The 19,274-nt window shown below is 42.6% G+C and overlaps 2 protein-coding genes across 2 annotated transcripts; both read left to right on the forward strand.

Annotated features, from left to right (window-relative positions):
* Nucleotides 1-1,069: 1,069 nt before the first annotated feature.
* On the forward strand, nt 1,070-3,388 carry LOC131204555 (chemerin-like receptor 1). The gene has a single exon (XM_058195944.1). It carries the CDS (start codon nt 1,070-1,072, stop codon nt 2,051-2,053), a length of 984 nt encoding a protein of 327 aa, XP_058051927.1. The 3' UTR covers nt 2,054-3,388.
* Nucleotides 3,389-8,936: 5,548 nt separating this feature from the next.
* LOC131204556 (chemerin-like receptor 1) lies at nt 8,937-9,953 on the forward strand. The gene has a single exon (XM_058195945.1). The coding sequence runs from the start codon at nt 8,937-8,939 to the stop codon at nt 9,951-9,953; it is 1,017 nt and encodes a 338-aa protein (XP_058051928.1).
* The last annotated feature ends 9,321 nt before the right edge of the window (nt 9,954-19,274 follow it).

The following is a 19,274-nucleotide window of genomic DNA, read 5'->3' on the forward strand; positions in this document are numbered from 1 at the left end:
TAGCATCTTTTTTTGATTCTGTAAAGGGTACTTACGGGACCGCCTGCTGTTACCTCATGCCTCCCATCGACCCGTACGCTCGCACAGAGAGGGACTCCTTAGGGTGCCGTCCGCCAAGCAATGTCGGCTGGCGGCCCCCAGGGGGAGGGCCTTCTCTGTGGGGGCTCCCACCCTTTAGAACGAACTTCCCCCTGGACTTCGGCAACTGGCGGACCTTCGGATTTTCCACCGAGAGCTGAAGACCTATTTGTTTGTTCGCGCAGGACTGGCATAGGATTTTAATGGGATTTTAATTAGTTTTAGTGTTTTAACGTTTTAAAATTTGGGGTTTTATTCTAAATGTTTTAATTCGGCCATTTTTATAATAAGTTTTTTAATTATGGTTTTATGTGTATATTGTTGTTGTTTTTTTATCATGGCTGTAAACCGCCCTGAGTCCTTCGGGAGAAGGGTGGTATAAAAATTTAATAAATAAAATAAAATAAATAAAGAATTCTATTTGCTTTCTAGATAGAATTCTTTCTAGAATCTTTTTTGAAATGAAAAAAAATCTCATCAGCAGGATTTTTTCCCCCTCGCATTATGCAAACAAACAAATGATGTGACCTCTTCTTCCCGTTTATTCCAAACTAGTTTTCAAATTTGGATGTCGCCTTAGAGTGTGAAACTTTTCAACGGGTGTGAAAATTGGAGCCCTTGTCTAAGGGAGAAAAACATTGCCGCATATAGATATATTGATTAGGTCCACCGAGCAAGGTCTAACATTTGAATCTAACACACCTGATTCTTCCTCTAATTAAGGAAGGAAATATCCCTGCCCAGTTTGGGATCTTTTGACCTTCAAAACTATTAAGCTAGGCTGCAGTTACAAGGTTACCTGCTCCAACTCTCATGTTTCATGTTTTTGCTTTAACCAGTTTGTGATCTTTTGACCTCCAAACGATTAAGCTAAGCGTGGGTAGCCAGTTACAAGTTTCTCTGCTCTGCTTTTTTCATGCCAGCTCTCATGCTTCCTGTTTTTGCTTCAAAGGGAAAAGTCACCATTGGACAACAGGCTTGGCCAGAGGAAATGAGCAACGCGACGTATAACTATGAATTATTGAAGAAAAGCATGCAGACTGCCTCTATGGTGTTCTGCAGTCTTGCGTTAGTGGTGGGGGTCCTTGGCAACGGGCTGGTCATCTTCATCACTGGCTTCCGAATGAAGAAGACCGTCAACACAGTCTGGTTCTTCAACTTGGCCATTGCTGACATCTTCTTCATCTTTTTACTGTATTTTGCCCGTGCAGCTCTGATAATCCAGTCGGACATGAGCCTGCCCTTGTGCAAGGCCAACGGCACCCTCCTCTTCTTCACCCTCTTTGCCAGTGTTTATCTCCTCATGGTCATCAGCATTGACCGTTGCATTTCCGTCTGGTATCCGGTCTGGGCTCAGAATCACCGAACACCTCGGTTGGCTTCTTTTGTGGTTTTGGGTGTGTGGATCCTGGCTTTGGTGTTGTGTTCTCCAGTTTTGTATTTCTGGGAAACAGAAGTAAATCCAATTGACATGGCTCGTCATAATTGCTCTAACGTTTATGGTGAGTTTGAAGTGCTCAGCGATCCAGCAATGGTCATCAGCCGCTTCATCTTTGCCTTTGTCATTCCCTTCTCTGTTATTCTTATCTGCTACGGGGCGATTGTCTTGAAACTGAGAAGGACTCAGTTGTCTCCGTCCAGCAAGCCCTATACAGTCATCACGGCAGTGATTGTCCCCTTTTTTGCCTTCTGGCTCCCCTATTACGTGTTCCTGTTCATTGACATGAAATATGGAACACAACTCAACCTGCAGATGACACTGTATATTGGATTGCCCTTGGTCTCATGCTTGGCGTTCATCAACAGCTGCCTCAATCCCATCTTCTATGTCTTCATGGGTCAGAATTTCAGAGAGGCCTTGAGACGGTCCCTCTTTTCCGCATTTGAGGATGCCTTCACTGAAGATGTCCGGCAAACTGCGACAGCCAACAAAACAAATCTTCAGCAGAGACGGAATCCCAACGATGAATTCTGAAAAACCGACCCATTCCAAAACGTGTTGGCTTGAGGAGACGTGTGTAAGGCTCAGGGTATTCATTGCAAATCTATTCCCTACGCATTTGAAGCGCCTTCTTTGTCTCGGAACCAAAGCTAGAATCTGGTTGATGAATCTGGTATGCTGCTTTATATAGAGATACCTGCTCTTAACTGCAATGATGAATCCCAGATTCAGATATGCATTCTCATTTTATTCCTGTAGCCACCCATCATTGAATGCAAGGGGAGCTGGTTCAGATCTAATGTCATTTGAGCCAACCCCATACCAGCTCAAATAACACTTCTTATTATACGATTGATGCATCGAAGTTCTAGATTCAGAAATTTTGTATTCCTGGTTATTCCTGTAGGTCAGGGGTGTCAAACTCAAGGCCCGGGGCTGGATCCGACCTGCAGGGTACTTAAATCTGGCCCGCGGGGCCACCCTGGAAATAGCGAAGGACTGGCCCGTGGTGCCTCTGCCAGTGAAAATGGGCTCCCAAGTTCCGTTTTCAGCTGCCATGGCCTCCTGCAACCCTATGCCAGTGAAAAGGGAGCTCAGGAGGGCTGCATGAAATGGGTTGCAGTCAAAAAGGGAGCTCAGGAGCCCATTTTCCCTGGCAGAGTGCTTGGGCCACTACAGGTGCCCCGGACAGGAGTGACATCAAGCCGACCACACCTACTCTGGCCACGCTCTCCCCCGAGGTCAAACACAACCCTGATGCGGCCCTCAATGAAGTCGAGTTTGACACCCCTTCCTTGGGTGAATCATGAATTACAATAGATCAGTGTCCTCTTAATTCTGAATCTCTCCAATAGGAAGAGTGGTTGCAATTTGATTTTTCTTGGTTTGCTTGGCAAAAGCCCTCTTGCTGGTAGATCATTAACAAACGTGGACCTCCTTCATTGATTCATTGCATTTCCTCTTACCTATGGTTTAAATCAGAGGTGGGTTTCAGCAGGTTCTGACCAGTTCTGGAGAACCGGTAGTGGAAATTTTGAGTAGTTCGGAGAAGCGGTAGTAAAAATTCTGACTGGCCCCACCCCCATCTATTCTCTGCCTCCCAAGTCCCAGCTGATCGGGAGGAAATGGGGATTTTGCAGTAACCTTCCCCTGGAGTGGGGTGGGAATGGAGATTTTACAGTATCCTTCTCCCGGAGTGGGGTGGAAATGGAGATTTTACAGTATCCTTCCCCTGCCATGCCCACCAAGCCATGCCACGCCCAAGCCACACCCACAGAACCAGTAGTAAAAAATTTTTGAAACCCACTACTGGTTTAAATGACATATTTAGCTGCCTGAGCTGTAGCTCTTTTCTCCCATAAACTGCAATATCCTAAGCAGCCATGTTACAGCTCCCTTACTCTGTTTTACTCAGTTATGGAAGCCTAATAGTTTGTTTACACCATTTTATTGTTATTTTCCCTCATATTAAAACAGAGATATATGTCTCATCTTAACAATCACTCTTCTGTATTGTCTTGCATTATATTTCATGGAACAGCAATGGCTGCTGTGATTTAATATGTGAGGTGTTGTTTTTTTTCCAGGGTGGAGTTGATGGGACATTTGTTCATTATTGCTAGCTTTTATGAATGTTGGTATGAATTGTTCCATTTGATTCTGTAATCTGGTTAAATACCGTGAAATGTAGTTGAAGAATACTTAAATAATGTGGAATGAAGAATTATGTATAAGGACAATTATTTAAACTTCGTGGATCTTTATGGTGCTCAGTTCTGACCTCTCGCAAATGCCCAGACAACTTGCCAAATTGTGGAAGGCAATTATGCATTCAACCACGAAGACAAATAAAACTATTTTTATTTCATTTTCGTTTTTCTCTCTCTTTTTTTGCCCACTATATAAAATAAGTTTATCAATTGCGATTTAGTTTCCCTGCCAGATTTAGACTGAAAGCTCTTCTTCTCTCTCTAAGCCCGACTCACCTCACAGGATTGTCGTTGAGAGGATAGGAGGAGGAAGGTATGTTAGATGCGTTCATCACGATGAGTCAGTTGTGAAAATTAACCAATTCAGTAGAAAACGCTGGATTAAGGATTACGTTTTCTGGATCCAGAAAGTCCAAGAAAGAAGGGATTCCTTCCTTCCTTCCTTCCTTCCTTCCTTCCTTCCTTCCTTCCTTCCTTCCTTCCTTCCTTCCTTCCTTCCTTTCCTTTCCTTTCCTTTCCTTTCCTTCTTTCCTTACTTCTTTCCTTACTTCTTTTCTCCTTCCCTCCCTCCCTCCTTTCCTTCTTCCTTCTTTTCTTCTTCCTCCCTTCCTCCCTCCCTTCCTTCCTCCTTCCTGTCCCTTCCTTCTTTTCTTCTTCCTTCTTTCTTTCCTTCATTCCTTTCCTTCTTTCTTTCTTTCTTTCTTTCTTTCTTTCTTTCTTTCTTTCTTTCCTTCCTTCCTTCCTTCCTTCCTTCCTTCCTTCCTTCCTTCCTTCCTTCCTCCTTTTCTCCCTCCCTTCTTTCCTTCCTTCCTTTTTTTCCTTGGTTCATTTGTTTGTTCTTTTGTTCTTTCATTCTTTCTTGAGAATAGAGAAGAGAGGAAGGTATTTGAAAGCTGTAGTACAACTTCACAAGAACCTGTGGGGACGGATGGAGGTTAATACCATTCTAAGTGGTAGGCACAACTAAGTAATATTACAAAACAGAGGTTTTTTTTAAAAAAAAAAAAAAAGGAAGAGGCTTCAACTGTAGTTGTGTCAAAACACTCGTGACCACTGTCGTAATTTTTCCACAAAACAGAGACACGGGGATTCCCTGTCAAAAGGCACCTTACTGGCAAACAGACAAATGTTCTAAGCAGGAGAAAAACATGTTGAAAGGGGAGGTTTTTTTCTAGGATTCAACTCAAAATTAGCTTTGGCACGACTGCTTTTCTTCAGTTGTCCACTTGTCAAATAACTGACTGTAACTCCCATGGCCATGGGGATACTGCTAAGGTCATAAGGAAGGAAAATGGTCCTACGTCACTTTTTTCAGTGCCCATGTAACTTCAGAGAGTCACTAAACTGTTGTAAGTCAAGGACCTCTTGATGCCGGGCCTCTGGTGGCTCAGCAGACTAAGTCTGTTATTAACACAGCTGCTTGCAATTACTGCAGGTTCAAGTCCCACCAGGCCCAAGGTTGACTCAGCCTTCCATCCTTTATAAGATAGGTAAAATGAGGACCCAGATTGTTGGGGGCAATAAGTTGACTTTGTATATAATATACAATTGGATGAAGACTATTGCTTAACACAGTGTAAGCCGCCCTGAGTCTTCGGAGAAGGGCGGGATATAAATGCAAATTTTTTTAAAAAAAGGACTACCTGTAATAAATAGTTCAGGGTTGAAATGAGGCTCCTTGGTGCTCTCTGAGTTTGGAGATGTTTCTTGCAGATGTTTCCTTACCCAAAGTAGTGTATGAGCCTCAACATATCTGTTGCATGCCTCATAGCTTCCAGGTGACTTTTATATATATATATAAATAATTTTTATTGTAGTTTTTCTTTTCCATAACTCTAATACATAGTCAAACATACAGTGTCATTTTTATCTGCTTTGGATTAACAGTTCAAGTAAAATATACATATATACACATCCTCAACTTCCTTATGAATATTACCTATTTTTGTTTCTATTGTCTATCCACCTATACCATTTTCCCCAAACTGCGTAATATTCCAAATCATTTTTTTCTTTTAATTCTAAGGTTAGTTTATTCATTTTGGCACATTCAAATATTTTCTGGATAATCAGTCCCTCCGGTGGTAAGTTATGTTCCTTCCACTATTGCACGAATGCAATTCTTGCTGCTGTTAGTATATGTAGGATCAGATTCCAGGTGACTTTTCTTTTCGTTGATGGGCTCCTAAGACCTTCCCAAGGCTGCTCAGGGTTGCAGAAGGTCTTCGTTCTGGAAGTGGCTTTGAGGAACCAAGATTATCTGAAGTGTTAATACCACTTTATAAAGCCTTGTAAAGCCACACTTTGGCCACCTAATGAGAAAGAAGGACTCACTGGAGAAGAGCCTAATGCTGGGAAAGATTGAGGGCAAAAGAAGAAGAGGACGACAGAGAACGAGGTGGCTGGATGGAGTCACTGAAGCAGTCGGCATGAGTTTAAATGGACTCCAGAGGATGGTAGAGGACAGGAAGGCCTGGAGGAACGTTGTCCATGGGATCGCGATGGGTCGGACATGACTTCGCAACTAACAACAACAAAAGCCACACTTAGAATCCTGCATCCAGTTTTGGTCACCACATTATAAAAAAGAGGTTGAGACTCTGGAAAAGAGTGCCAAGAAGAGCAACAAAGATGATTAGGGGACTGGAGGCTAAAATATATGAAGAACAGTTGCAGAAACTGGGCATGGGTAGTCTAGTGAAGAGAAGGACCAGGGGAGACATGATAGCAGTCTTCCAAAATTGCCACAAAGAAGAGGAGGGGAGGGTCAACCTCTTCTCCAAAGCACCAGGTGGAAAAACAAGAAGCAATGGATGGAAACTGATCAAGAAGAGAAGCAATCTAGAACTAAGGAGAAATTTCCTAACAGTGAGAACAATTAACCAGTGGAACAACTTGCCTTCATATGCTGTGGGTGCTTCATCACTGGAGGCTTTTAAGAAAGGACTGGAGACCCACTTGTCTGGAATGGTATAGAATCTCCTGCTTGAACCGAGGACTGGACTATAAGATCTCCAAGGTCCCTTCTACCTCTGCTATTCTGTTAAACAGAATGCTTTTCTGAGACCTCTATGGCCTCCGCAGGCTCCATTCTCACACAAAACCTCCAGTGTTGGAACATTCACAACTTCTAGAGGCAAGTTGTTCCACTTATTAATTGTTCTACTGTCAGGAAAGTCTTCCTTTGTTCTAAGTTGCTTCTCTCCTTGATTAGTTTCCACCCATTGCTTCTTGTTCTACCCTCAGGTGCTTTGGAGAACAGCTTGACTCCCTCTTCTTTGTGGCAGCCCCTAAGATATCGGAAGACTGCTATCATGTCTCCCCTAGTCCTTCTTTTCATCAAACTAGACATACCCAGTTCCTGCAACCGTTCTTCATATCTTTTAGCCTCCAGTCCCCCTAATCATCTTTGTTGCTCTTCTCTAAACTCTTTCTAGAGTCTCCAGATGTTTTACAGGTGTACCATTTCCATCCCTGCAAATATTAAGATGGGAAAGGGGGAATCAGCTGAGTCTGTGATTAACAGCTAACGCTCAGAAGTGTGGGGAGTACAGATTAAAGCTGAGATTAAAGTAAAAAAAACCAAAACATAAGGCTGCACTTCCCATAATCTCTATTGGTTTCCTCTTTGATTGCGTATTTGGGGTTCTTGGTCCTACCTCAGCCTCTTTCAGCAGAATCCCTCTATATATTACAGCAGAGGCCAGAGGAAACACAAAAGAACCGTCTACTGATCTTTCTAACAAGGTAAGTACAATTTTCCTTGGCTATCCACATACCTATTATTTTCCTGATGAAGGGTTAGCCAATACAGTTTCCATGCCAGGAGAACTCCTTGTGTGGTTTCTTGCTGTCTATTGATGTATTGTTCTAATCCACCAAGGAAGTTCTTACATTTGAACCTAAAACACCTGATTCTCTCCCCCCACACCAACTAAGGAAGGAAATATCCCTCCCCAGTTTGAGGATCTTTTGACCTATTAAGCTGAGCTGTAGATACAAGGTTACCTGCTTCGCCTTCGACAAGACCTAAGTTTAACTCATAGAATCATCTATTGTTATGTCCTTCCTGTTAAAGACTACTTCAGCTTTAATTGCAATAATACAAGAGCAATCAATAGATTTAAATTTAATGTCAACCGCTTTAATCTAGATAGCAGAAAATATGACTTCTGTAACAGAATCATCAGTGCTTGGAACATTTTACCTGACTCTGTGGTTTCTTCCCATAACCCCAAAAGCTTTAACTAAAAACTTTCTACTATTGACCTCACCCCATTCCTAAGAGGACCATAAGGGGCGTGCATAAGAGCACAAATGTGCCTACCGTTCCTGTCCTATTGTTTTTCTTTTTTTCTTCATATATATATATATATATATATATATATATTTGTTTTCTGAGGTTTTCACGGGTGTTTGTATATAGGTCTTTGGTTGTTCGGGTTTTCTCCCGTGTAAAATTGGAAGTGTCTTGGCGACGTTTCGACGAAGTCTCATTCATCATCTTCAGGCTTCAGCTTCATGCTTCTGGGAGCAAAATGTGATTGCAGCTGTTTCTTCCTTTTTAACTGCTAGTGGGGGTTTGAACTGATTGGGTGGGAGCTTGGCTGTGATCTGATTGGATGGGGGGTTTTTTGTGCTCTGATTGGCTGGGGGTGTGTCCTGTTTGGGTGGGGGTTTGGTTGTGCTCAGATTAGTCTGAGTTGCAGGGGGATTTGAGCTGGTGAGCTGCATTGCTGTTGTTTGGCTTCGTGTTTGTGGTCGTGCTACATCTTCATAGTGGGTGTCTGTTTGCTGTATGTATGGATTGGAGGGGTTTGAAATGGCTAATGTTGCAGCTGCGGTCTGGCTTCTGGTCCTTGGTCGTGCTTCCTGATTTTTTTTTCTAATTTTACACGGGAGAAAACCCGAACAACCAAAGACCTACATACAAACACCCGTGAAAACCTCAGAAAACATATATATATATATATATATATATATATATATATATATATATATATATATATATATATATATATATGCTTATACCTCCTAATATTCCCTTGTGTATATATGTTTATATACTATATAATCTTTTTGTGTGATGCTTATATGTATTGTTGTGACAAATAAAAATAAATAAAAATAAAAATAAAACTCTCGTGCTTCATGTTTTTGCTTCTAAGGGAGACATCACCAGTGAAGGACTGGCTTTGTCAGAGAAAATGAGCAACGCAACTGATGATGATTATTTCTTTGAGAACCTCAAAAAGGTAATTATAATGCAAGAAAAGATGCCAATTGCTTCTCTGGTGATCTCCAGTTTTGCATTTGTGTTGGGGTTCCTTGGCAACGGGCTGGTCATCTTCATCACCGGCTTTCGTATGAAGAAGACGGTCAACACGGTTTGGTTCCTCAACTTGGCCATTGCGGACTTCGTCTTCATCTTTTCGCTGATTTTTGTCCGTGCTGCTGTGGTCTTCAAGTGGTACATCAACCAGTACTTGTGCAAGATGAACAACACCCTCATCTTCCTCAACCTCTATGCCAGTGTTTATATCCTCACGGTCATCAGCATTGACCGTTGCATTTTCATCCGGCATCCAATCTGGGCTCAGAACCATCGAAAAACTCGGTGGGCTTCTTTTGTGGCCTTGGGTGTGTGGATCCTGGCCTTGGTGTTGTCTTCTCCCCCTCTCTATTTCGGGGGAACCGTACAAAATGGCAAGGACACTCACTGCTACAGCACTTACGGTAACACCGTAGATACTGAAATCTCCAAGCGTCGCAGTGTGATCATCAGCCGTTTCATTTTTGCCTTCGTCATTCCCTTCGCCATTATTTTCCTCTGCTACGGAGCCATTGCCTTGAAATTGAGAAGCAGTCAACTATTTCAATCAAGCAAGCCCTACAAGATCATCACGGCTTTGATTGTGACCTTTTTTGTATGCTGGTTCCCTTACCATGTGTTTTCTTTCATTGACCTGCAATATTCATCCCATCTAGACATGTTGTTGGTGCTGGAAACCGGTTTTCCCATAGCATTGGTCTTGGCTTTTATCAACAGCTGCATCAATCCCATCCTCTATGTCTTTATGGTGAAGGGCTTCAAAGACAGCCTGAAAGGGTTCCTCTTTTCTGCGTTTGAGAATGCCTTTTCTGCGTTCGAGAATGAAGAGTTCAGGCAGACCTCCACAACCAACAAAACCAAATTTTCAGCAGAGGTGGAATTGCCGTTATGAATTCTGTCACACCGTCCCATTCCCTAACCTTGAGGAGACACATGCAATGCTCAGAGTGTCCATTCAGGATCTATTCCCTTCACATTCCGACCACTTTCCCCACTCTGAAGCTACAGCGAATTGTGCACATGGTTGATTCATCTGGAGGCAAATATAGTTGTTAATGCTTGGAATGCACTACCAGACTCTGTGGTCTCTTCCCAAAATCCCCAAAGCTTTAACCAAAAACTATCTACTGTTGACCTCACTCCATTCCTAAGAGGTCTGTAAGGGGCGTGCATAAGAGCACCAGCGTGCCTACTGTTCCTGTTCTAATGTTCCCTTTGGTTGTATCCAATTTCATATAGCTATTACATACTTATGATTAATTTATGCTTATATATCGTATAGTTATTTCATGCTTATGCTTATATATACTGTTGTGACAAAGAAATAAAATAAAATAAAAAATAAATTCCATTGAGTGCAATGGGAGCCGGTTCAGATCTAAAGTTATTTGAGCCAACCCCATACCAGCTCCAATAACATTTCTTATGATAAGATTAATACATCAATGTTCCAGGTTGAGAAATTTTGCATTCTTGGTTATTCCAGTCTAGGTGAATCATGAATTAGAATAGATTAATTCCGAATCTCTCCAATGTGAAGAGTGGTTACAATAAGAGCACAAACGTGCCTACCGTTCCTGTCCTATTGTTTCTTCCCCTATATATATATATATGTTTATATTACCTTGTTTCTCCTCATATATATGTTTATATATTATATAATCCTTTATGTAATGCTTGTATATATTGTTACGACAAATAAATAAATAAAATAAATAAATAAATTTGATTTTTCTTGGTTTGCTTTGCAAAAACCCTGTTGCCGATGGGTCATTAACAAACATGGACCTCCTTCATTAATTCATTGCATTTCCTCTTACCTACGGTTTAAATGATATATTTAGCTGCCTGAGCTGTAGCTCTTTTCTCCCATAAGCTGCAATATCCTAACCAGCCATGTTACAGCTCCCTTACTCTGCTGTACTCAACTATGAATAGAATAGAATAGAATAGAATAGAATAGAATAGAATAGAATAGAATAGAATAGAATAGAATTTATTGGCCAAGTGTGATTGGACACACAAGGAATTTGTCTTGGTACAATATGCTCTCAGTGTACATAAAAGAAAAGATACCTTCATCAAGGTACAACAACACAAATGATGGTCATAGGGTACAATTTAACACTTTATTTATTTATTTATTTATTTATTTAATTTTTATACCGCCCTTCTCCCAAAGGACTCAGGGCGGTGTACAGGCAAATAAAAAGCAGACAAGACAGTATTATATAAAATGCAAGATTAAAAAACTTATTATAATTTGCCTAAAAATTTAAAAAATATAGATACTAAAACCCCATTTAAAATTCATAATAAAAACTATAAAATCCATAAAATTTAAGCCAGCCCCGCGCGAATAAAAAGGTGTGTCTTCAGTTCGCGGCGAAAGGTCCGAAGGTCAGGTATTTGGCGCAGACCCGGGGGAAGTTCGTTCCAGAGTGTGGGAGCCCCCACAGAGAAGGACCTTCCCCTGGGGGCCGCCAGCCGGCACTGCTTGGCGGACGGCACCCTGAGAAGTCCCTCTCTGTGAGAGCGTACGGGTCGGTGGGAGGCATATGGTAACAGCAGACGGTCCCGTAAGTACCCAGGCCCTAAGCCATGGAGCGCTTTAAAGGTCATAACCAAAACCTTAAAGTGCACCCGGAAAGCCACAGGTAGCCAGTGCAGTCTGCGCAGGAGAGGTGTTACATGGGAGGTACGCGACACTCCCTCTATCACCCGCGCAGCTGCATTCTGGACTAACTGAAGCCTTCGAGTGCACTTCAAGGGGAGCCCCATGTAGAGAGCATTACAATAATCCAAGCGAGAGGTAACGAGTGCGTGAGTGACTGTGCACAAGGCATCCCGATCAAGGAAGGGGCGCAACTGCCGAACCAGGCGGACCTGGTGGAAGGCCCCCCCTCCGTCTTGTATATCACACTTAATGATATACAACATTTAATGATAATCATAGGGTACAAATAAGCAATCAGGAACAATCAATATCAATATAAAGCATAAGGATTACCAGCAACAAAATTACAGTCATAATAATAATAATAATAATAATAATAATAATAACAACAACAACAACAACAACAACAACAACAGAGATATATGTCTCATCTAGATAATACAGCTTCAGTTCTCATCTAACACTGTTTTATGGAACTGCAACGGCTCTTGTGTTTTAATATGTCAGGTCCTTTTTCTCCAGGGTGGGGGATGACAGTATGTTATTGCTCATTTTTATGAAATGTGGTGTGAATTGTTCCTTCTGCTTCTCCAAGTTGGTTTAATAGGTGTGAAATGTAGTTGAACAATGCTTAAATAAAATGGAATGAAAAATTATGTGTAAGGGCAACTATTTAAAGCAGCACAGATGTTTATCATGGTCAATCCAAACTGCTTGCGTTGATTTATGTCCTCCTGATCTTTGGGACTACAACTCCCAGATTTCCTGCAGAGCAAAGCTGTTGCTTTCCACTGCCCAGAGAATCCTGGATATTATCATCTCTCCCCCATATCTCACGAGTATCAAATTGAGAAAGTGTGTAGTCATGGCTGTTTTCCTTTTACGCAAAAACCTTTTTTTCCAATTTAACCGATGTGGATGTTGTGTCCAAAACTGTTGGACGTCAGCTTTCAACAAGCCCACTTGTATAGTCGGGATGATGAGAATTACAGTTAAACCCCGCTGCCCATTGGGTAAGATGATTACACATTCAACCAAGATAAACAAAACTGTTTCTCTCTCACTTCTTTCTCTTTTGTGCCCTCTGCAGTAAATAAACAAGTTTAGGAAAGCCCTGCCACATTTGGACTGAAAAGTTCACCCTCTCTCTCTCTCTCTCAGCCCAACTCAACTCACAGAGTTGTTGTTGTGAAGAAAACAGGAGAAGGAAGTTGTGTTGGTATTATATCCCCTCTTTTTGCCAGAATATGCGGGTGGAACACACATGTTATTAGTAAAAGTTTAAGAGATACAAACAAACAACAAACAAACAAACAAATAAATAAATAACATTGCTCTCCTCTAAGGAAATCCGTGCATGAGAGAGCTGGTTTGTGTGGATTTGTGGTGCCTCATGCAATGCAGGAATAAATGAAACAAACTACTCAACTTTTAATGGGCTTAGTTAAGAGTGTTGTATAAATCAATCAGTTCATTAGAAAATGCTGGATTAAAGATTAAGCTTTTCGGATCCAGAAGGTTTAAGGAAGAAGGGATTGTTTCCTTCCTTCCTTCCTTCCTTCCTTCCTTCCTTCCTTCCTTCCTTCCTTCCTTCCTTCCTTCCCTTCCCTTCCCTTCCCTTCCCTTCCCTTCCCTTCCTTTTTTCCTTTCTTGAGAATAGCGCAATAGAGAATAGAGGAAGATATTAGGAGGCTGTAGTAGAATTTCACAAGAATCTGTGGGGAGGGAGGCAGGTTAATACTACTCTAAATAGTAGCCATAAACAAGCAAGTTTGCAAAACAGGTTTTTAAAAAGGAAAAAAGCTGTGGCTTCAATCATACACCCATCCACATACGCATAGGGGATTCCCCTAAAAAGCTTTTTAAAAAGCCCTCTAAAAATCACATTCCTGGCAGATAGAATAATTATCCAAGCAGGAGAAAACCTGTTCAATTTGTCTTGAAGATTCAACTCCCAATTAGCTTTGGCACCAAAAATCCCTGCCCCCACCCCAGCTGAGCCGCGTGATCATCAGAGGGTTTTTTTTTACTTTTAAAAGCATTTTTTCTTCCGCTGAAAAAAATGCTTTAAAAAGTTAAAAAAAAAAAGCTTTAAAAGCATTTTTTCCTCTGACGATCCCAGCTGAGTTGCCTGATCATCAGAACCCTTTAAAAGCATGTTTTCTTTGGCCAAAGAGGTTGTTAAAAAAAATGCTTTTAAAAGTACAAAAAAAAAAAGTTGGCCATGCCCACCCAGTCACATCCCCCCCACCAAGCCACACCCACAGAACCGGTAGTAACAAATTTTACATTTCACCCTTGAATCAATTCCTTTATAATCAAAACTAATCAAATGGCCTTTCTAAATGGGGAGAGGGAAGAGAAGAGAGGAAAACAGATGCTGCAAAAGCTTGCATATTTAGCTTTCGCTTTGATTTGTTTCTCTTTGTTTTATTTTCTTCCTTATCTTGTGCCAGACTTTTTGGTTTTTTAAAGTGTTAATGAAATTATGAAAAAAATGTGAGACAATAGGCATCATGTAGGCACCCAAAAAGGAAGATAAAGTGGCCGTTTTCAAGGGGGAAGAAGAACAAGGAAAATCCATTTTACAAACAGCTGGCTCAGCTCTTCAGAATGCCGGTCAATGGCTTTTTTTCCCCCCCCCTTTGGTGAAAAAGAAGAAAATTCCGAGACAGTTAGAAGTTAAAAACATGGTGGGAAATGAGGTGAGTGAAGAAAATCTCTCTGGTTGTGCTGCGGGGGAATTGTAGTCAAATTGTGGACATCTTGACCAGTAATTGTTCTAGCTGGGGAAAAATGGAATTATGTAGAGTATTTAAAGAGCCACTTTGATGGTAAAGACACCAGGCTAGAGTTTAGGAGATGGTGAGTTCTAGTCAGTGGTAGGATGCAGCCAGTTCGCACCACTTCGGGAGAACCGGTTGTTAACTTTCTGAGCAGTTTGGCAAACTGGTTGTTGGAAGAAATCATTAGGGCAGAGAGACAACCGGTTGTTAAATTACTGGAATCCCACCACTGGTTCTAGTCTCACTTCCAGCATGAAAAACTAACTGGATGACTTGGGGCCAGTCCAGGGGTGGGCTGCTAAGTGGGTCGTAGGCAGTGGTGGGATTCAAGTAATTTAACAACAAGTTCTCTGCCCTAATAATTCCTTCCAACAACCAGTTTGCCAAACTGCTCAGAAAGTTAACAACCGGTTCTCTTGAAGTGGTGCGAACTGGCTGAATCCCACCACTGATCGTAGGGGTTCGGGAGAACCTCTAGCTAAGATTCTGTGCAGTTTGGAGAACCTCCAAATCCCACTCCTGGCTAGCTCCATCCATCCCGCCCCTCCCAGGAGTCTCCAAGCGGCCTGTTTTGGATGCAGGTAAGTGCAGGCCGCCTGCAGAGGCTTAGGGAGGGCGAAAAATGGGCCTACCGGAAATTTGGAAAGGCCAGAAATGGGCCCAGAGGGCCTCCAGAGCCTGGGGAGGCAGTTTTTGTCCTCCCAGAGGCTTGAGGAAAGCCTCCGGAACCCAGGGAAGACAAAAACACCCCACCTCCAGGGTGCAGAAGGCCAACATCCTTCCTGTTGAAGACTACTTCAGCTTCAATCACAACAATACACGAGCACACAATAGATTTAAGCTTAATGTGAACCGCTCCAATCTTGATTGCAGAAAATATGACTTCAGTAACAGAGTTGTTAATACCTGGAATACACTACCTGACTCTGTGGTCTCTTCCCAAAATCCCCAAAGCTTTAACCAAAAACTATCTACTATTGACCTCACCCCATTCCAAGAGGTCTGTAAGGGGCGTGCATAAGAGCACCAGCGTGCCTACCGTTCCTGTCCTAATGTCTCCTTTGATTGTATCCAATTTCATATAGTTTTACATACTTATGCTTATATATCGTATAGTTATTTCATGCTTACGCTTATATATAATGTTGTGACAAATAAATAAATAAATAAAATAAATAAATAATAAACTAGGCCATGTGCACCCAGCAACCAAAGAGAAAACCTCTGCTAAAATTTTTGAAGCTCACCCCTGGGCCAGTCACTTTCTCAGCCCAAATCATCTGTGAGGGTCCCTTGATTCAAAAAATGTTGCAATATAAAGTACCATTTGGGCTAACTTTCGGGTACAAACAGATATACACCATGATAATTTTAGTAATATATAGATAGATTGAGGCTATGCAAAGGTGATTTGGTCCAATTGCCCCAGGACAATTGTAGATCACTTTTGTGGAGATTCTCAGTCGTCCAGGTCATGGTTGTCCCAAAATGTGCTTTTTTTTTCAAGAGACAACTGGACTTTCTAGTTTTTCTCTGAAGATGTTTCGCTTCTCATCCAAGACGCTTCCTCAGCTCTAACTGAATGGTGGGGAACGGAAAGATTTATACTCCTCGCAGACAGCTGGTTTGAAAGAGGGGTTAAAGAGACCATCTATGTCAAAACGGAGCAGCCCTCTCTCAACAGAGAGGGAGGGATATGACATCATCTATCTCCAATCTACAACACAGTCCTTTCAACAGTTCCAAGAAGGCTTCACACCCATTTGCACCACTCAGGTGACCCTGAGGACACAGATAAACCTCCAGGTGACCTTAACGCAGGGGTGAAATCCAGCAGGTTCTGGAGAACTGGTAGCAGAAATTTTGAGTAGTGTGGAGAACCGGTAGCGGAAATTTTGAGTAATTTGGAGAACCGGCAAATACCACTTCTGTGTTCTGTCCCCCTTCGCCTCCGTCCAAGTGATGGCTTAATTAGCTGGCACTATCATCTCTGGCAGCAAACTAGCGAGTGTCTGCCAAGTGACTCTGTATTCTCCTTTGATGCCGATGCATCACCCAGGAACAAACAGTACTTCAGCTCGAGTCAAGCAGTTGATTTGCCTGCTACGAAGAGGCATAGCAGCCCCCACTGGTTTTATATCCTGTGGGGTGTGGCTCCATGACTCAGCACTTCCTAGGCCTGCCCCACCCCTGCTTCTGTTGTTCCCGCCTCTCCTGCCTACGAAACCTAGGGTCCAGCCAGACCTGATTGCCATCAGCTGCGTCAGGAGGTGTGGCCTGGTGGGGGAAAGAGTCAGGGGACGGAGGCCTTGTTATCTCTTCCACCTAGCCTGTCTCTGGCTCCTGGAACTGAGACAGGGAAGCTGGTGCTCCCGAGGTAAGTCCTGACGGCCCTTCCCCCTCACTTTCCAAGTCACTTTCTGGCAGGAGGCCTGGCTCAGGGGGCTGCAGACACAACACTCTGCCTGGTCCCAGAATGGGGTGGGAATGGAGAATTTGAAATATCCTTCCCCCAGGAGTGGGGAGGGAATGGGGATTTTGCAGTATCCTTCCCCTGCCACGCCCACCAAGCCACGAACCACAGAACCGGTAGTTAAAAAAAATTTGAATTTCACCACTGCCTTAACGACCCGCTAAAAGAATGCAAATGGCCAGTTTTGTCTGCAAGGAGTATAAATCTTTCCATTCCCCAACATCCAGTCAGAGCTGAAGAAGCTTCTTGGATGAGAAGCGAAACGTCTTCGAAGAAAAACCGGAAAGTCCAGTTGCCTCTTGAAAAGAAGCACCTTTGGGACTAGATTACCTTACTACGGTAGATGAGTTGAACGAGAACACGAAGGGGTTTGTAGTTTTTTCTTTTTAAAAAATAGATTACGTGAATAGGATTTTTGATGATTGCCACAACAATCCTCAACAACCTTTTCCAATTTCTTATTCTGGTAGATCTCTGGAAATAATTCTGCAATAAAAAGATGGTCAAAGGGAAGACCAGCTGGAGCTTACAAAGATTTCTTCAACGTTCAAGGGATGACTTCCTTTTTACTAACTTCCCTCAACCTTCTCCTGCTTTATCGAGGTACAAGTGACTCACAGAAATATGCCATAAAATCTCAAATGGTTTTCTAATTTCTCCCTTCGTGGCGAAAGTGATCGCATAATCTAGTTATGAGCTACGGTCGCAGAAGAACTATGGGTCACAGAAAACAAAGTCTTTATTCAACAGGGATCCATTTCTCCATCTCAAAAAATGCAAGGATAAGATAACCTCAATCGTGGTTTGTATGCTGTGCGGGGGGGGGGGGGGGGCGGGCGGTCAGGCAAATCTTGGTACACGCTCAAAGGATTGTATTTGATGGATTTAAAAGTATTGAAGAAGTAATGAAAAAGCAGGGAGGTGGTTTATTTTATTTATTTATTTATTTTTATTTTATTCAATTTTTAAGCATTCGATTCCCCCCTCTGTCATTCCTTCTCCTGGGGTGAAATGCTCCCAGTTCAGACCTGATAGCCCGATCCAGTAGCAATGGCAGCTGGTGGTTCAGAGAACTGGTAGCAAAAATCCCTGCCCCCCCCCCCGCCATGCCCAGCTGAGCCGCGCGATCATCAGAAGATTTTTTTTTTACTTTTAAAAGCATTTTTTTCTTCATCCCAAAAAAATGCTTTTAAAAGTAAAAAAAAAAATCTCTGATGATCGCGCAGCTCAGCTGGGATCGTCAGAGGCTTTTAAAAGCATTTTTTTACAACCTCTTCGGCCAAAGAGGCTGTAAAAAAAATGCTTTTAAAAGGCTCCTCTTTTTTAAAAGCAAAAAAAAAATGCTTTTAAAAGAAAAGAAGAAAAGCCTCTGATCAGGCAGTAAAAGGATACTGCAAAAATCTCCATTCCCACCCCACTACTGGGGGAAGGATACTGCAAAATCTCCATTCCCTCCTCACTCCAGGGGAAGGATACTGCAAAATCCCCATTCCCTCCTCACTCCTGGGGGAAGGATACTGCAAAATCCCCATTCCCACCCCACTCCTGGGGGAAGGATACTGCAAAATCCCCATTCCTTCCTCACTCCAGGGGAAGGATACTGCAAAATCCCCATTCCCACCCCACTCCTGGGGGAAGGATACTGCAAAATCCCCATTCCCACCCCACTCCTGGGGGAAGGATACTGCAAAATCCCCATTCCCACCCCACTCCTGGGGGAAGGATACTGCAAAATCTCCATTCCCACCCCACTCTGGGGCCAGCCAGAGGTGGTATTGGCTGGTTCTCTGAACTACTCAAAATTTCTGCTACCGGTTCTCCAGAACCTGTCAGAACCTGCTGAATATCACCCCTGCTACAGACCAAAGAAAGAATGCCACAGCTGAAACAATGGGATGTGTGACTCCATCCTTATGGTCTCAATGTATTGGCATTTAAGGAGTCAAAAATAGTGCGACTCAAATCAACGGGTGTGATCATCTATCCAGCTACCACTTCTACCAGTAAAGCAAAGCTGGAGAGATAGCACCACGAGACCCATCAAAGCAGTTTTCAGCGGTTGGAATGATCAGATCGACTGGGTGAAAGCAATAAATGTATTTTTAAAAGGTATTTTCCATCTTCTGGGGTTCGTTCTGCAATCTCGTCCTTCTAGAAAAGCAATATTCCGCGCTTTGCTCAGGTAAATTGAAGCTACCTATTTGGGCTGCAGCAACAGAAAGAGGCGCAGAAAATTATAACGTTTTGCTGTCACCTAGTGGTCGAAGGACATTTTGC

This window comes from Ahaetulla prasina, chromosome 10, assembly GCF_028640845.1.
Source record: "Ahaetulla prasina isolate Xishuangbanna chromosome 10, ASM2864084v1, whole genome shotgun sequence".
In the NCBI taxonomy this organism is placed as follows: domain Eukaryota; kingdom Metazoa; phylum Chordata; class Lepidosauria; order Squamata; family Colubridae; genus Ahaetulla; species Ahaetulla prasina.

What these genes read in the sequence shown, in the direction of transcription:
- LOC131204555 (XM_058195944.1), top strand. Translation starts at nt 1,070, where the DNA reads ATGAGCAACGCGACGTATAACTATGAATTATTGAAGAAAAGCATGCAG.
- LOC131204556 (XM_058195945.1), top strand. Translation starts at nt 8,937, where the DNA reads ATGAGCAACGCAACTGATGATGATTATTTCTTTGAGAACCTCAAAAAG.